General features: G+C 42.3%; 1 protein-coding gene across 1 annotated transcript in view; it reads right to left on the reverse strand.

Annotated features, from left to right (window-relative positions):
• Positions 1 to 17,538, reverse strand: part of LOC308104536 (GTPase IMAP family member 8-like) — a 30,457-nt gene extending 12,919 nt beyond the window's left edge. The window contains exons 1-2 of the mRNA XM_080454976.1: positions 17,465 to 17,538; positions 3 to 56 (exon numbers count right to left, since the gene is read on the reverse strand). Of these exons, the coding sequence (XP_080311102.1) occupies positions 3 to 33 (31 nt within the window). The 5' untranslated portion in view covers positions 34 to 56; positions 17,465 to 17,538. The remainder of the gene's footprint in view (positions 1 to 2; positions 57 to 17,464) is intronic.
• Positions 17,539 to 17,979: the final 441 nt, after the last annotated feature.

Raw genomic sequence — 17,979 nt, forward strand, 5'->3', positions numbered from 1 at the left:
ACCTCTAATGGAAGCTGAGGTTCCACTGGCCATCCTGTCTACAGCTGTTGTTTGAACTGTAAAACAGTAACATACAGTAAGTCACAATAATCTGCTGTTATTATAGTTTTGTTGTTATTACTGTTATATCATACATTTGACAATATAATGAATACTATTTGACCAGTGGTTCTCAAAGTGGGGTCCAGGGACCTTCTGGGTTCCTTGAACGGTTCTAAATGGACCCTTACAGGTCTGTAACTCTGAGAGTGTACAAATGGAACCAAATGGACCCTTGTGGGTCCATTTGGTTCCATTTGTACACTCTCAGGGTTATAGGGGTCCTTAAAATTAAAATGTTTGATAACACATTGGTTCTCAAACTTGTTTTGGCTCAGGACACCCCTGTAAATAACTTTTCATCCACGGCACCCCTGAATTACATTGTTACTTTAGAGCACCTTACTGTACATTTATGTGATATTACAGTATTTAAATAAAGTACAATATCTTTCCCCCTAAGATACAATATGTCACGAGGTGAACTTGAGAGATTAGGACAGATTGTAAACAACTTTATTTAACTTTTTTTAACCACTTGAACCCCAGCATCCCTATTCTGGGTGGAACATTCACCAAAAATAGCTGATCTACAAGCTCACAACGCGTCTCACTCCCAACGGGACGCGTTGTGAGCTTGTAGATCGGCTATTTTTGGCGAAGAGATTTGATATAGATCAACAAAGAATGCACAAAGTACAGTGAAACTCGGTTTTACTAAGTATAGAGCAGTGTTAGGCAACAGGTGGCCTGTGTATCATTACTTTACAATATCTGATTGTCCACATTTGCTAGTGATTGTCAAAATGGGGTCCAGGGACCCCCAGGGGTCACTGAAGGGCTTCAAATGGACCCTTAAAAGGTCTGTACCTCCGTCTTAGAGAGAGACACTCTCAGAGTTATGGGGGTCCGTGGCCTAAACTTGCACCAGACTGTAGATCCTTTTAATTAAAACGTTTGAGAAGCATTCTACTATCATGTCAGAATAGAGAATCTACACCCACCGTAAGAATGTTTTTTTTTATCAATGTTAGGAGTGCTTCACAGGCATGTGTTTAATAAAGTCTCTCTCCATATCTAATAGAGACCTTAGAGCTCCTATTCAATGAAAGAGCTTGTTTATCTCTGTTCAAAAGGGAGTCCTTCTGTCTGTCTCCCCAGGTGTTCTTTTTGTACTTAAGCCATTAAGACCGGCAATGCGTCGGTGTCATTTTAAGATTTTTATGGCTATTCAAAAATAGCAGATACACAAGCTCATAGCACGGCACTCGGTGCCGCGCTATGAGCTTGTAGATCTGTTATTATTATTTTTTTAAATCGTGGAACATTTGTGCAAATCTTTTAATATATTATTTTTTAAAGCAAACATTTTAAATTCCGATCTGTGCTTCTGGGGGTCCCTGGAACAAGACATTTTGAGATGGGGGTCCGCGGCCAAGTACATATCATTTTAGGGGTCCTTGACATGGAAAAGTTGGAGCACCACTGCATATAGCACCATACTGTTAGGATTTTTGAAAACATTAGATATGTATTTGGCTGCGGACACCCTTCTCAAAATATTTTGTTCCAGGGACCCCCAGAAGCAACGAGTTGATTTGGTTTGCTTTTAAAAATATATATATTCAAAGATTTTTGGACACATTTTCACATTTTTTTCAAAATAGCAGATCTACAAGCTCATAGCGCTGCTCTCTGTGCCGCACTATGAGCTTTTAGATCTGTTATTTTTGAATAGCCATAGAAATAAAAGAACACAGATTTCTTCCTGGATTGAATGGGTTAATTAGCTAAACATCCTCATTCAGTGTCCTTCACAAAATGATTACATCAAGTATTTATATCGGTACCTGTGACATTTGATTAGTATTACACACACAGTTCTATCAGTCAGTATGCAGTTAAAAGCAAAAATCTTTCTTTAGTAACTTTTATAGCAATAAATAGCTATTCATATTATTGTATAAGACAGTCTGTCAAAGTTTCAGATCTTAAATTAGCCTTTGATTGAGCCCATCATCTAATGACTTAGAAAGAAATTGTCCCGAGGCCAAACTTACTTGCTGACCCCTGACCTAGTCGTTCTTTCCCTCTATTGAATGGCTAATGTCTGCTGACTGTGTTGTTTCTGTGCTGTCTTACATTTTAAGAGAGAGAAAAGAATGATACAGCTCAACAATACAAACACTCTCTCTCTCTCTCTTCTCTCTCTCTCTCTCTCTCTCTCTCTCTCTCTCTCTCTCTCTCTCTCTCTCTCTCTCTCTCTCTCTCTCTCTCTCTCTCTCTCTCTCTCTCTCTCTCTCTCTCTCTCTCTGCTGCCTGTCAGGATACATCATCAAACTAGTTACACTGCGTTCCCATGCCCTTCATTATCTAATGACTCATCATGTACGTATCTGTTTGGACTCTCAACTTTTATTTATTGTATTGTTCCAGAGGCATACTGTACAACCCTGCTGTAAAACTATGCATTGAATCACAATAACGTTTCAAGACTTTCATAGAATACATGTTCACCTTAGTGGAAAACTAAACTATTGAAGCTATCTTGCTTCAAAAGTTCAACTACCTATGCACGCACGCACGCACGCACGCACGCACGCACGCACGCACGCACGCACGCACGCACGCACGCACGCACGCACGCACGCACGCACGCACACACAAACATTTGAAATGTGTATTTATGCCCACATAAACAGAAGTACAAGAATGCCTCGTACAAAGGACATAAACACTGCCAGTGCAGTCAGATATATGGGAAAACAGCCAGTTACAAAGTGCATATAAGGCAGATCATTGTTACATACAATAATGTTGGCATACTTGTCAAACACAGCAGACAACAATCATGGGTAAAGGAAACAACGCCTCTTCCAAATTGAGCGGCTTCCTATAATAGCTGATATTGAGCAGTACCTTGCTAATTGTTTAGCCCTCCTTTTGGAGAGGCCGGCCATTTGAAGGCCCCTCACAACCAACTTGTGCACGTGCACGTGCCCTAGGCCAGAGTCCTGCAACGGGCCGGGTACCCGCGGATACCCGACGGGTACCCGCGTTTGACGGGTGAAAACGGGTGAAAATGTTACTTTGATAAGATCACGGGGACGGGGACGGGCGGTACTGAACTAATCGCGGGCGGCTATCATTTTATTGTGAAAATCAGAGAGCACTGTTTCCGCCCAAACAACGTAACTTGTGTAACTTAACAGCACAACTGCATGGAGCATGCTGGACAGTTATCTTAACTCACAAAAACACATTGAACATCCTGTTAAACCTTCAAATTAAAAGTATCTGATGACGTAAACAACGACACATGTTTGCTGCGTAGATGCGCGTTCGCGCGTGGCTTAAGCTCGCTCCTCCGTCTTCACTTGCTTTCTGTACAAACCTGACCACTGAATGTAGCACTGTTGTTGAAGGCTGCTATCTTTTTCAACACACTTTTTCAATAGGATTTACATTTTACACGGGTAAACGGGCGGACAACGGGTCGTTTATTTGACGGGCGGGGCGGGTCTGGTTCGTATTTTGAAATTATCACGGGTGACGGGTCGGTCTACGGATCTGAGTATTGACGGGCGGGGCGGGCGCGGGTTCTCAAAATTGGACCCGTGCAGGACTCTGCCCTAGGCTACCAACATTTCTGCTCAAAGTTCTGCTCTAGCTGATGATATTGTAGCACTTTGGTTAGGAAGGCTTCCTCTAAGCTGTAGTCAAAAGTACAGCCGAACTCGAGAATGAACACCTCCCTATGGTTTTCATTAACAACTAGAAAAAGTGCTTCTCGGAGCACAGGTCTCCGCCAGGTCAGGTAGGTTATTGTGGGCCAGCAATGTTCGCAATTCGCCAATCAGGATGGAATATAAAAAATTGGACAGAACCATCTTGATCACTTGACTATAGAGATAATGTGTACCGATTTGCATGATGTTTGGACAAAATAATATAAAGTAATATAAAAAAGAAAAGTGTTGCAAAAATCGGCCTCCTAGTGGCGCTATAATAGGGCAATGTTAAAAGGCTGGCATTTGTTTCTCAACGTAGGGCAAATGTGCGTGCAAAGGTTCACCGCAATGGGGCGCTGCGTTCATGATTTGCGGCATTTTGTTCAAAACGGGCCACTCCTGCAAACTTTAGGTGTCAATCTTAGCCAATCAGGATGGAATATGGAAAATCAAACGTCTTTATCACATGACTATAGAGATCATGTGTACCGATTTGCGTTTAATATCTTTAGCTTTAATATCGAAAAATGTGTTTTACTTAAGTCGGCCTCATGGTGGCGTTATAAAAGGCAGATGTGAAAAATGCAGGGCAAAGGTTTTTCCTTGGCCTCTAAAGAGTGTGCATACAACGTTTTACACAGATCAGTGTAGTTATAGGTAAAAACACGAATCGGCCTGTTATAGCGCCATCATGAGGCTGAAAATATTCAAGTGGCATTTCTTCCTCAGCATAGTGGAAATATGCGTGCAGAATTTCACGGAGATTGCATGCTGTGTTCATGATTTCAGGCATTTTGTTCAAAGGGGAGCACTCCTGCAAACTTTGGAAGCCATTTTTAGCCAATCAGGATGAAATATGAAAAATCTGAAAGACCTGTTTCGTTTAGTGTCTATAGAGATACTGTGTACCGATTTGTGTGATGTTCGGAAAAATCTGTAGGAGTACTGTGAATTTTTTTTTTGCACAAATCGGCCTCCTGGTGGCGCTATAAAAGGCCCATGTGAAAAATTTGGGGCAGAGGTTCTACTGTGGCATCCAGGGAGTGTGTCTGCACAGTTTCGCTGCGATCAAGCCAACGGTGCGGGAGATTAGCTGTCCACAGACAGAATGACGGACAGACGGACGGACGGACGGACGGACGGACGGACGGACGGACGGACGGACGGACGGACGGACGGACAGGCGGCCTTTCGGCCTGGCGGAGACAACAATGACATCAGGGATGTTAGCTGAAATGTTAGAGAACACAGAATCATCATTACACAGGCTAAACATGCTTGGCTTCACAGTAGAATGCTTATACAGCATGATTGAGGACCTGAAAATAGAAGAGATATCTTTTGATATCAAATCCACTATTCTGTCCTGCTTACTTATGTAGAGTCCCCTGTATAAATGGCACCCATTTAAGATATGGGACATGGTTTCAGCTATTGGTTTATGACCATGGTGTATACAGTGATGAGCATGGTTGCCTGTGTAGCAGGATGGGCGTGGGCAGGATGGGCGTGGGTTCCCACGCTGCCCACGTTCCCATCCTCCGCCCACTCATTAGTGGGCTGATGGGCAACAGTATTAAAGCAACGCACCTCCAAACCCAGTTAGCTAGTCTCCATACTAGTCCACCTTCAGCTCAGGTTGAGCTCGTCTGTGTCTGCATCGCGCATCAGCGCAGGTATGTCTCTCCGTCTTGCTGTTTATGCTATTGTGTTATGCTGCGTAGGGCACGGTCTTGAACTTGACCATGACCTTTTGTGTCTTTGTAGCCCCGGTGTGTCTACCCAGCTGGTTGGTGTTTTGCGCCGGGCGTGCGTGTTGCTTCACGCTGCACAACTGGTATGTTGGTGGTCCTCCTTCTCCGCAGTATAACAAGTTAATTCGATGTCAGGCAGGCACTATAGTAATCATGGCCTTTATTATTACTACAGTTTATTCTACCGCCGCTGCAAGCGGGCCATCGTGGCTTCCGCCTTTGCTGCATAGCGGTACGTTGCTGTCTGTCTCTCTGCTCCTGTCTTAATGAATATTAGTATTATAAAGTGGTAGAATGACACGGCAGTTTATCGTTTCAGGCACCGTGATACCTGCTGCTGCTTTGCTGCTTTTGAATTGCCCACATATCACGAACTCTTCCACACTGACGCTCCACTCTCAGAGGTTCCCCTCCCCCCCCCGTTCCTAAACGGCCGTGGGACAGTGTGGCTCAGCCGAGCTCAGGCCCTTATATGGGTTAAAGTATTATTTTCTGACTCATTGGTCCACACAATTCAATTTCAATTCAAAGGGCTTTATTGGCATGAGAAAACATACGTTTACATTGCCAAAGCAGAAAGCATAATACAACAATACAGCAATACAATCAAAACAAAAAATAAGTACATTTGAAAGTCAGAATCTTCGATAGGTCAATTTCTATGTACCAAGATCACTGGGTGCAGGTATAGTGCCGGAATATACACAATGATTAGTCTTTAGGGTGGTTGTGTTCCGTTTGATATCCTTTTCCTATCACAGCAACTCACGAATCTTGCTGCTGTGTTTGCACATTGTTGTACTTCGCCCAGCAGGTATGGGAGTTTTTTGTCATTGGTCATGTTTTCAAAATCTCCGTGTGTGGTTGTAATCTGTGGGAAGTATGTGTCTCTGATGTCTTGGTACAATGGACAGACGGTTAGGAAGTGTAGCTCGGTTTCCACTTCATTTTGTGTGCAGTGGGTGCATAGTCTGTCTTCTCTCGGGATACAGGTCTGCCTGTGACGACCTTTCTCGATCGCAAGACTGTGCTCACTGAGTCTGTACCTAGTTAAGATTTTTCTTTGTTTTGGGTCAGTCACGGTGCTCAGGTATTCTGCCACTGCGTATTCTCTGTTTAGGGCCAGATAGCATTCTAGTTTACTCTGCTTTTGTGTTGCTTCTTTCCAGTGTGTCAGGTAGTTTTCCTTTTGCTGTTTTATAATTTGGTTTAGTCCAATGGGTTTTCTATCTCGTGGCTCTGTTTGTGTTTGTGCCCGGAGTTCCAGGGCCAGCTGGCTGAGGGGGCATCTCTCTAGGGTTTCGCTGTGTGTGAGTGCCTTGTTATGGAGTGCATCTGGGTCACTTTCTTTTAGGTGGTTGTAGAACTTAAGTGCTCTCTTTTTTATTTTGATAATTAGTGGGTATCGTCCTAATTCTGCCCTGCATGCATTATTTGGTGTTTTTCGCTGGGTACGGAGAATGGATTTGCAGAATTCTGTGTGTAGGGTCTCGGTTTGGTGTTTATCCCATTTTTCAAGGTCATGGTTTGCTAGTGGTCCCCAGATCTCACAACCATAGAGGGAAATTGGTTCTATCACAGAGTCCAGTATTTTAAGCCAGGTTTTAATTGGGATGTCTATTTTGATGTTTCTTTTGATAGCATAGAATGCCCTTCTTGCCTTGTCTCTCAGGTCCTTTACAGCTTGGTTGTAGTTCCCTGTGCTGCTGATGTTTAGGCCAAGGTAGGTATAGTTTTTTGTTTGTTCTAGTGGGATTGTATTTAGGAAAAATTGATGGTTTTGGCGGCTGGATCTTTTTTGAAATATCATGATTTTAGTCTTAGTTAGGTTCACTGTCAGGGCCCATGTCTGGGAGAATTTGTGTAGGAGATCAAGTTGCTGCTGTAGTCCTTCCTTGGTTGGAGACAGCAGCAGCAGGTCATCTGCAAAAAGTAAGCATTTGATTTCTGTGTTTGCCAAGGGGATGCCTGGAGCTGTGGACTGTTCTAACGTTTTTGCTAATTCGTTGATATATATGTTGAAGAGTGTTGGACTCAGGCTGCATCCCTGTCTAACTCCTCGGCTTTGGGGGAAAAAGTCTGTGTGCTTTTTGCCTATTTTAACTGCACATTTGTTGTTAGTGTACATTGATTTTATGATGTCATAGGTTTTCCCCCCAATGCCACTCTCCAACAGTTTGTACATCAGACCCTCATGCCAAATTGAATCGAATGCTTTTTTGAAGTCGACAAAGCAGGAGAATAATTTGCTTTTGTTTTTGTTTAATTGGTTGTCAATTAGGGTGTTTAGAGTGTAAATGTGGTCTGTTGTGCGATATTTTGGTAGAAAGCCAATTTGTGATTTGCTCAGGACATCACACACTCAGGCTCACCGCCAGCCTTCTGGTTTATTTTGTTTATTGTTTATTATTTCGCATTATTGCTTATTTTGTTATTTGCTCATTATTGTTTATTATTGTTATTGCTTATTATTGTTTATTTGCTTATTATTGTTTATTTAGTGTTTTTGTGATTACTGCTTATTTTGGTGAGACTAGGCCGACTGACGGCATCCTATTATCATATATATATATATATATATAAGATATAATATATATATATATACATTATAGATATATCACCTAACCCAAGCCAAATGTTGAGTTAATCTATTTGTCCGACACTGCCTAAAGGCCTATTTCCTGTCTTGCAGGCCTGTTGCTGGGGACCCCTTGGTGTGTTGGAGCAGGTGGCGGCCGCCCAGTTGGGTTGCTGTGCTTTTAGCATGAACTTGTTTGCTGTGCCATATTGGGGTGCCCTTCCTCTGGGTCGGTCGGCCTGCTCCTCCTCCCCCTTACCCCCCAGCATTGGCCCTATCGGCACATAGGTTTTATTATTTAGTGCATTGCTCCATTGTTTTGAGCTATTAATAGTTTTGCCACTTTTATTATTGATGATCCCTGTGAATTACAATAAAGCTTTTTGTACTTTGTCTAAACACCGTTTCTGCCTTTTATAATTCTCGTACAACGAACTTGTGTAAGGAGCAATATATGTTCAGGTGGTTGGTTTACATATAATAATAATAATAAGAATACTAATATTTCCTGGGGTGCAATATATTAATGCATACGGCCCTGCTACACCTGGAAACCAGATGGAGAGGTTAAGTTTAGATGGTAAAACCTGCAACCTCGATTTCAGAGTAAAGACAACAATGCACTCATCTCACACACACACGCACGCACACGCGCACACACACACACACACACACACACACACACACACACACACACACACACACACACACACACACACACACACACACACACACACACACACACACACACACACACACACACTCTCTTGCGCGTGCCACCCATCAGTATGTAACTCAGACAGCAGCTCACTGGGTTGTGCCTCACAGGCCTCAAGGCCTCGATGTCTGCCTTGTTGTTCTAACCTCATGTCACCAGGCTTTCTGCAGTGTTGTGGAAAGACTAGTTTCTATTTACTGTTCAGTGCTCTGATCCGGTCTAGAGCCCGCCTACTGTATCCTGTAATTTGCACACACACATACAGTACATGCATCACTGTTTCCTTATCCGTTCTACAGACCCAGAGTGGATCAGCTCCCTGCAGAGCAAACTGATCCCAGTCTATATTATTCAGTATCACACACTGCCACACCCATCCCAGTGAAACACCTTATATATATTACTTGTCTTCACAAACTGCTTCCAATAGACTACATTTGTATCTATAATGAAGACGTTTTAAAAGATTTAATCAGTATCATTTATACTAGTATAATGTACAGTCAGAGAGAGAGAGAGAGAGAGAGAGAGAAGCGTCTGTATGTGTGCATGTATTCACATACAGTAGATAGTTGATACTTGATAAAAGGTTTCCTGGTTATATAAAGTCTTGAGCTGGACAGGGAGACATAGAGGTTGTCAAACTGGTTTCCTACCCACATAAACAAACATTGCATGACACAACAGCATTAGAAAATAATGGCCAAATGAGAACCCTTTTGCAGAACTGCCACTTCCCTCTATGCAAGTAGAACATCAGCCACTGTAGTAGTGTGGTGATGTTTACCTGTAGAAACACGTTGCCCTCTCGCTGTGATGGATTTGGTAAACAGGGAGGTTTTTGCGCTACCAAAACAAACAGTGAAAACACCAGAATACAGTGAGAAGGCAGTGTGTGTCTCCAGGTGAACACCACCACACTACTCCAGTGACTGATGACTGCTGGTATAGAGGAACATGATGGTTAAAATGTATTGTTTTGTTTTGTAAACACAGGGTCAATTTGCTTATCACATCCCCTTTGTGAGGCTACATACCTGTGTCTGTTTAATAGGTACCTGGTTGTGTGATGTGAACCATCACCAACCAATGTCAACTGTCCCCTTGTGGGGTCGCATATTAATACCCAAAAATATAAACAAAAATAACCAAAAAAGAACCATGTTGGCTCCAACACAGAAGCTCCTCAATAGTCATAAACGATTAGAAAGAAAACCAACAACCAACCAACAAACCAACCAACCAAACAAACAACCAAACAAACAAACAAACAAACAAATTCCAAGCAGCCAATACCACCAAACCGCTTCAATACGTCTTCAATAGACATCATTGTAATAATAGAGCTAAATGATAAATTATACGTAGCCTGCGAGTTAGTTCAGGCAGTATACACTCGAGAGGTTACACACTGCGGTTATGCAGGCGCATACGGCGCTTACTACAATACTATTACTCAGACCATACGTCATAGCTGACGTGACATCAGCTGACCAATCAGCGGGTTATTTAAGCTCACCTCAAGTCTCTGTTCATTCTGCTGTCATTTGTCCCCTGGTCTGTTGGTATGCAACTGTTGGCTGCTCTAGCTCTTGTCTCTAGCCTTATTGTCGTCATGTCCTCTGCTCACTCCGAGTCGGACGACGACATAGGCCTACTGTCCAATCCTGATAATGGTCCTGATGATCCAGACGAGGAGGATGAAATCCCCCCTACTGAAGTAGGTCTGTTGCAGAAAAGACGTAGCATTCGTGGCACTCGATAATTATCTGACTGGCCTGTTGAGCGTATTTTGCAAAGCCTCTATGCCCGTAGCGTTCCCGTGACTCCAGGTCTAAGCCACGAGGAACTGCTGCAGTTCTTGGTCAACTCAGAAGAGGTGCATGCAAGCCGGGCGGGCGATCATGTTCAAGTTGGTGCGGCAACAACACCCTCCACCGAGTATGCCGGTAAAGGAAAAGGTCCAGCTAAAAAACGCACGGCAGGTCGCCCCGCTGGTCCCGCTGCTTCTACCAAGAAGAGTAAAAGTACTCAACCGCCCAGTAAAACTACCGATGATATCATCATGTCTACATTGCTAAGCATGAAAACTGCACTTGACCAGGTGAATATCAGGATCAACGCGCTAGAGAGTAGCAGCAACAGTCCAGGGGTTTCCGGTTCATCTACGGCTTCTACGGGGTTTTCTCCAGGGACAACCACAGTGTTTTCCCCAGCAGCATCTGCAGATACGGCAGCAGCCGCTAGTATCACGCCATCCCCTGTGGTCAACGTGGCGCATCAGAGAACCTGGGGTACAGCAGTTCCAGGCCCTGCCACAGGCGCTTCTTTCCTCTCTCCTGCTGCGGCCATCTCTGAGAGTCTCAGGAAGCATATTATTGCAGGTAAAAAATCTCTGAGATGTTTTAGCTATATTTATTAAAAGCGCTTCTTCTAATTGTTCGCTTTTTCGACAGGGCATGACGTTAATCTGGTCAAGATTCTGATAAACTCAGATGCTACTGATAGGAGACTGGTGGACTGTGGCGATGTTACTTTTGTGCTAAAAGATTCGGATCCGAGGCTAACAAAAACACTGACATTAGCAGAATTTATTTCAGCGTTTGGGGTCTATAGAGACTGCATCTGTGAGGTATACCCTCAGCGTAGAGAGGAACTGGACACGTACATGGCCATTATAGCCGATCTGGCTGTATCTAATGGCGGGTCCTTATTTTTCGAATACCATAAAGCCTTTTCTTCTAAAGCTGCCATGCACATCGTCAAATTTAATCAGCGCTTGGACTGGTCAGTGGTCGATCTGTCTATCATTAGTAGACATTTCTCTGGGCAAAAATGTCTATGCTGCGCAGTCTGTGGTTCTTTTAACCATACTTCCAATTTATGCCCCAAAACCGTGGCTAAGCACGGGTTGCCTCAGCAGCCTCAGGCAAATATAAATCCCCCGTCCCAGTCCAACTCATGGCAACCAAAGAAACAGGTGCGGTATTCACCAGGAAATCAAGTTCCTACATGTCTTAATTTCAATGATGGTGTATGTTCATTCATCAATTGTAAATTTATGCACATCTGCAGTTGGTGCGGGGACAGCCACCCGAGATCAGTCTGCCCGCGGAGAGTCCGCCCCACAAAATCAGCGAAATAATAAAGAAGCATCCATCTACGCCTGTGAACGTTCCTGCTTTGTCCAAGGCCCTCAAGAACCATCCGAATCGTTCTTTTGTGAACTATTTAATAACTGGATTAGTTCAAGGGTTCATGGCTGGGTTGTGTTGGCTCCCTAAAATAACTCATGTCTGCAAAAATCTTCAGTCTGCGCTTCTAGAGCCCATGGTAGTAGATGAGCTTCTTGTAAAAGAAACTACCAAAGGTCATATGATTGGGCCTTTTAGTAAATCACCTTTTTCTCTTTTTAGAGTAAGCCCTATAGGGGTAGCAACACGAAAATACTCTGGGAAAAAGCGTATGATTGTTGACCTCTCCGCTCCACATAATGGCCCAGTTTCTAGCATTAACGATTTAATTCCTCTATATCCGTTTTCCCTATTTTATGCTTCTGTTGATAATGCTATCCTGATGATCAAAGCTGCAGGCGCAGGAGCTTGGTTGGGCAAAGCAGACATAACGGATGCTTTTAAAGTGATGCCACTTCATCCTTCGCAGTGGCACCTTTTCGGGGTAAAATGGCGTGGAAAATTGTATTTCGCAGTAAAGTTAACTTTCGGGTGTCGCAGTAGTCCTCGTATATTCGATTCTCTGTCAGAAGCGCTATGTTGGATTTTATCCAACACATTCAAACTACCGTTTGTTCTTCATCTTCTTGATGATTTTCTGGTTGTGGACTTTTGCTATTCACCTCCAGCTGTGGGAGTTCCTTTGTCAGAGGAGAAAACAGTAGGCCCCCTAACTAGATTAGAATTTCTCGGAATCATGCTAGACAGTGTCTTAATGCAAGCTTCTCTGCCAGAAGATAAATTAATTCGCATCAGAGGATTTCTTAAACAGTGTTTAGATTTAACTTCGCTGTCTAAACGACAACTTCTCTCGCTGTTAGGCCATCTTAATTTCGCGATGCGAGTTATTCCTCAGGGCCGCTCATTTGTATCGCGTCTTTTAGATATGGCGAAATCTGTGCCTAATTTACAGGATTTAATCGCATTAGATGAAGGCTGCAAATCCGACATTCGATTTTGGTCTGCGCTACTGGACCAGTGGAATGGTGTCTCTTTTTTTTATATAATTCTCTAGAATTCTTTACAGATGCCGCCCCGTCTGTCGGGTTTGGAGGGTTTTACAATAATCAGTGGTTTGCAAAGCCTTGGCCAATTGAGTTAACCTCAATGGCAGAAAATCTGAAATCTATTGCGCTGTTTGAACTTTACCCAATCGTCATGGCTTGCTTAATTTGGGGGAAGGGATGGAAAAGGAAACAAATAACAGTGTTTTGCGACAATGAGGCAACAGTCACTATAATTAGTAAAGGTCGTTCGTCCATTCCAATCATTAACAGTCTAATCAGAAGGGTATCATGGACGTGCATTAATGATAACTTCATTTTACGTGCATCTTTTATTCCGGGCTATAAAAATTCGATAGCTGATGCTCTGTCCCGATTTCAATTTCAGGAGTTCAGAGCGATGTGCCCCAACGCCGAGCCAACCAGCCTGCCATGCCCTCCGTTTTGCCAAGCGATTCTCAATTAGGATCTAATGATTATTTAAAAGGTCTTTTGAGCTCAGCTGCTAAGCTTATGAGGAAAGGTCTGTCAAAAAATACATTAAAAGCTTATGATTCAGCTTGGTTTTTCTTTTCCTCCTTTTGTTTAAGTTTTTCTATTAACCCTATCCCAGTAAACATTCCCTTAGTGTGCGCTTTCATAGTGCATTCCTCAGAATCCCGTAAGCTTCAGCCATCTTCCATTAAAGCTATGTTAGCTGGCGTTCAATTTCATTTGCGATGCCTGGACCCTTCATCATGCAGTCTTCTAAGTCATCCTTCCGTTCGCCTGCTGCTCAACGGGCTCAAAAAAGATCAACCTCAAGGGATTGCCTCTTACAATTAATTTGGTGCACCAGTTGGTGGGAAGACTTAGGCAAGGGTGCTTTTCTTATTATGAGGATAAAATGTTGGAAGCTATCATTCTCACCGCCTTTTATGGTTTCTTAAGGTGTGGGGAATTCACTACTCGGTCTCTCTCTTTTGATCCTCAGCATGATCTCTCAATTTCTGATTTAACTTTTGAAGATAATTTATTTACTCTATTTCTGAAACACTCCAAATCTGATAAATTTAAAAAAGGAGTACCTGTTATCATAGCTAAGACTAATTCAGTTTTTTGCCCTTTTTCTTCTATGTCCGGCATCATCCTCATGATCCCCTGTTTCTCATCCCCGGTGGCAAACCTATGACGAGATCCTGGTTTGCTGAAAAGCTAAAAACACTGTGCCAGTGCTGCGGGCTGTCTCCAGAACTCTACTCTCCTCACTCCCTTCGCATCGGAGCGGCCACTACTGCAGCCATGAAAGTGCCAGTCGCCACCTTAAAATCACTCGGCCGGTGGTCTTCAGCTGCTTACGAACGATATGTGCGCTTAAACCGGGGAGAGATCATTTTAGCTCAGAATCTAATGAGTGCAAGTGTGTTGTAAAAATTGCTGCATCTAAGTAGTAATAAAACTGTTGTTATTATGCATATCTGGTGGTCGCTGGGTGGAATTCATTGGTAGTTATCATAGGATTCATGTTAATAGTTCTGTAGATAGTTTATAATGGTATTATTAGGATGGTGAATGGTAGCAAGGTCTATCGTTCTCATTGCATCATGGTTGATGCGTGCATCAGGTTGATGCGGTTGGGTATAGCATCACGGTGATGCAGTTGGCTTGCATAAGAGTTGATGCGGTTGGGGGCATCAGTAGGATGCGGTTGGGGGCATCAACTCTTAACACTTAGGCATGTTAAGTTTATGTAGTATATTCCTCTATGTGGCTATTAGAGGAATGGTTAAGTGCTGCCTGTGCATGGCAGCTAAGGCCTTTTAGTTCACATAAAGTTAGTATGTCCTAGCCGATCCCAGACGCTTGTCTCGGTGCTGTTTTGGGGGAAAAGATGGGATATCGGTTGGGTCAGTTGGTATGGGTTTGAGAATTCACCCCACACATAGTTTTTCCTATCATATAGAATAAGGCTTACGGCAAGCGTAGCCATGGCTTCACATTCAAGTTAACATAGATAAGGCTCACGGCAAGCATAGCCATGGCTTCACATTCAAGATCACATAATGTTAGAATATCTTAGCATGATCCAGAATTGCTAGCTGCATATTTGTCACTGTCTCCTGAAGGAGTCTAGTGGGATATCTGCTTGGATGAATCGGTGAGCGTTCACCGTAGGGCGTTCTTGGTTCCGCGTGTTGGGGGATGTTATGTTATGTATATCTATCTCCCTGCTCTTAATGGTTAATGATGGCTGTATGATTATGTTGAGCAGGGAGAAAATTATGTTGCAGAGCCTGAACGCCAAGATAAATTATTATATCACACTTGTATTCACATTCAAATAAATATTGATTCAAATTATTCGTGAGTTATCTGACTGAAATTATACGTAGCCTGCGAGTTAGTTCAGGCAGTATACACTCGAGAGGTTACACACTGCGGTTATGCAGGCGCATACGGCACTTACTACAATACTATTACTCAGACCATACGTCATAGCTGACGTGACATCAGCTGACCAATCAGCGGGTTATTTAAGCTCACCTCAAGTCTCTGTTCATTCTGCTGTCATTTGTCCCCTGGTCTGTTGGTATGCAACTGTTTCTCCCACCACCACCCCAGCACCACCAGTGGGCTCTGCTTTTGGTTCTGTTCCCCATGGGGGATGTTATGTTATGTATATCTATCTCCCTGCTCTTAATGGTTAATGATGGCTGTATGATTATGTTGAGCAGGGAGAAAATTATGTTGCAGAGCCTGAACGCCAAGATAAATTATTATATCACACTTGTATTCACATTCAAATAAATATTGATTCAAATTATTCGTGAGTTATCTGACTGAACTGAACACATGTGGAGAGACCATTGTTGTCCTGGACCTTCAACTCTTCCTACAGAAACCTTATGGTGAGACCAGCGTTCTCCTAAAGCTATGTTTCCCACCCCTCCTTTATATACTGTAGTTGTATATTTAAGTAATAACTCACTCCAGGCCATGATATATTGTGAAATGTACTGGAGTGAGTGGTTGCTTTCATAAAACAGATACAAATGGCAATTAAAATGCTCCACCTAATTAAACATTTTATTTTAATGACAATTTTATTATAAGAATACTTTCAACAACAAAAAAAATAAGCCTACTTTTGGTGCCGACTGCCTGAATAAACAAAGTGGTTACAACCAGTGTTGCCAGGTCTGCATATTATACGGCCTATCATAAGCAGACCTGGCAACACGGGTTGTGATGGTCGCTAATACTATTACCCATAGAATTAGCGACCAATATGGCTTTTAATGGCTTTTTTTCTGTAAAGTCGCTTGTAAAATATTGGTGGTTGCGTTTTTTTTTGCTTGTTTCTAAAGTTGCTTATTTGGGATTGCTTCCCATTTTTCTATTATTATTTAAACCAGTGGTTCTCAAATATCTTTATGTCATGGACCATTTGTCCATATAACCCCGATCTGAAAACCTTTTGTGCCAGGGAGCCCCGTACCAGATTTGTGTTGTTAGAATGTTTCAAAAATCTTCCAAATATTCTACATTTTATTTCAAGATAAAATAAAATAAAAATAGCAGATCTACAAGCTGATGCGTTGTGAGCTTTTATATCGGCTATGTTCAAAAACCAATGTACAGTATAGGTTTAAAGTGCTTACAGTATGTGGCCTAGTCACTTCTTTTTGACTTGTTTTCCTAGCTGGTTGATCATTTTTCTCACAAAATCTGGTTGCAACACTTATGCAACGTCGCTCACATATTGTTTTCTTCAAGTTGACATCTTTGTGTAGCTCAGCCTGTCATCCTCTGATGTTTCCGATACAGAGATATAAATTTGACGTTTAGGCTAATTGACCCACACCCTTGATGCTGTTTGAAGATTTAACCACATGAACCCTAGTGTCCCTTTTGTGGGGCAAACATTCAGCAAAAATAGCAGATGTATCATGTACAACCTTAGCTTACAATGCATCATGTTGTGAGGTTGGCTTTTTGGGGAGAAATTATTTGGTGTAGAGGGAAAAAAGGAGAGAAGCTTATTGGACTCTGGTTAACGATAATATATAGGTTTTAAGTGGTTAAAACTACACCTTCTTCCTGTCACCATCAGTCATCAAATCATTTGACGGCCATGTTGTATACTTGACGGTGTTCACTTCAGTTTGTTTTCAAGCTCATCAGTCAAATGTGGTTATTTTGAGGTGGATTTTTCCGAGAGACAAAAATTGTTCTATCCATTCCTCCATAGCTAAACCTTTAAATTATGTTAATTTCACCATGTTCACCTACACTACACTTTATAGACCAATATGGAAGAACCATTTCACCAATGTGAAAAAAGATCCTCTAAGTCATTATGAAAAACCTTCTCAAAATAATGATTTTGTACCAAAAAAATAATGACTTAGTAATGTTAGTATTTACCTTGGCTCTGTGACAGAAGGTGCTGACTGGACCTGATTACAGCGGCATGAGGCGGTGCTTCTGGAATGTCTTGTATTCTAAGAGCGAGAAAATAATAATACAGGTCAACAATGGAAATATTATAAATATATATAAATATAAAAACATAATCTACTATGACACATAATATGTTATTACCTAGTCGTTCCTCTCTTGAATGGCTATTGTCTGCTGACTGGTGTTGCTGTGCTGTCTTACATTTCAAAATGGAGAAAAGAATGATACAGCTCAACAATACAAATGTCACAAACTCTCTATCTCTCTCTCTGCTGCCTGTCATACATCATCAAACGAGTTACACTGCATTCCCATGCCCTTCATTATCTAATGACTCATCATGTACGTGTCTGTTTAGACTCTAAACTTTTATTTATTGTATTGTTCCAGAGGCATTCTGTACAACCTTGCCGTACACAACTATGCATTGAATCACAGTAACGTTCCAAGACTTTCATAGAATACCTTAGTGGAAAACT

Source organism: Gymnoscopelus braueri (assembly GCF_963280865.1).
Source record: "Gymnoscopelus braueri genome assembly, chromosome: 17".
Classification (NCBI taxonomy): domain Eukaryota; kingdom Metazoa; phylum Chordata; class Actinopteri; order Myctophiformes; family Myctophidae; genus Gymnoscopelus; species Gymnoscopelus braueri.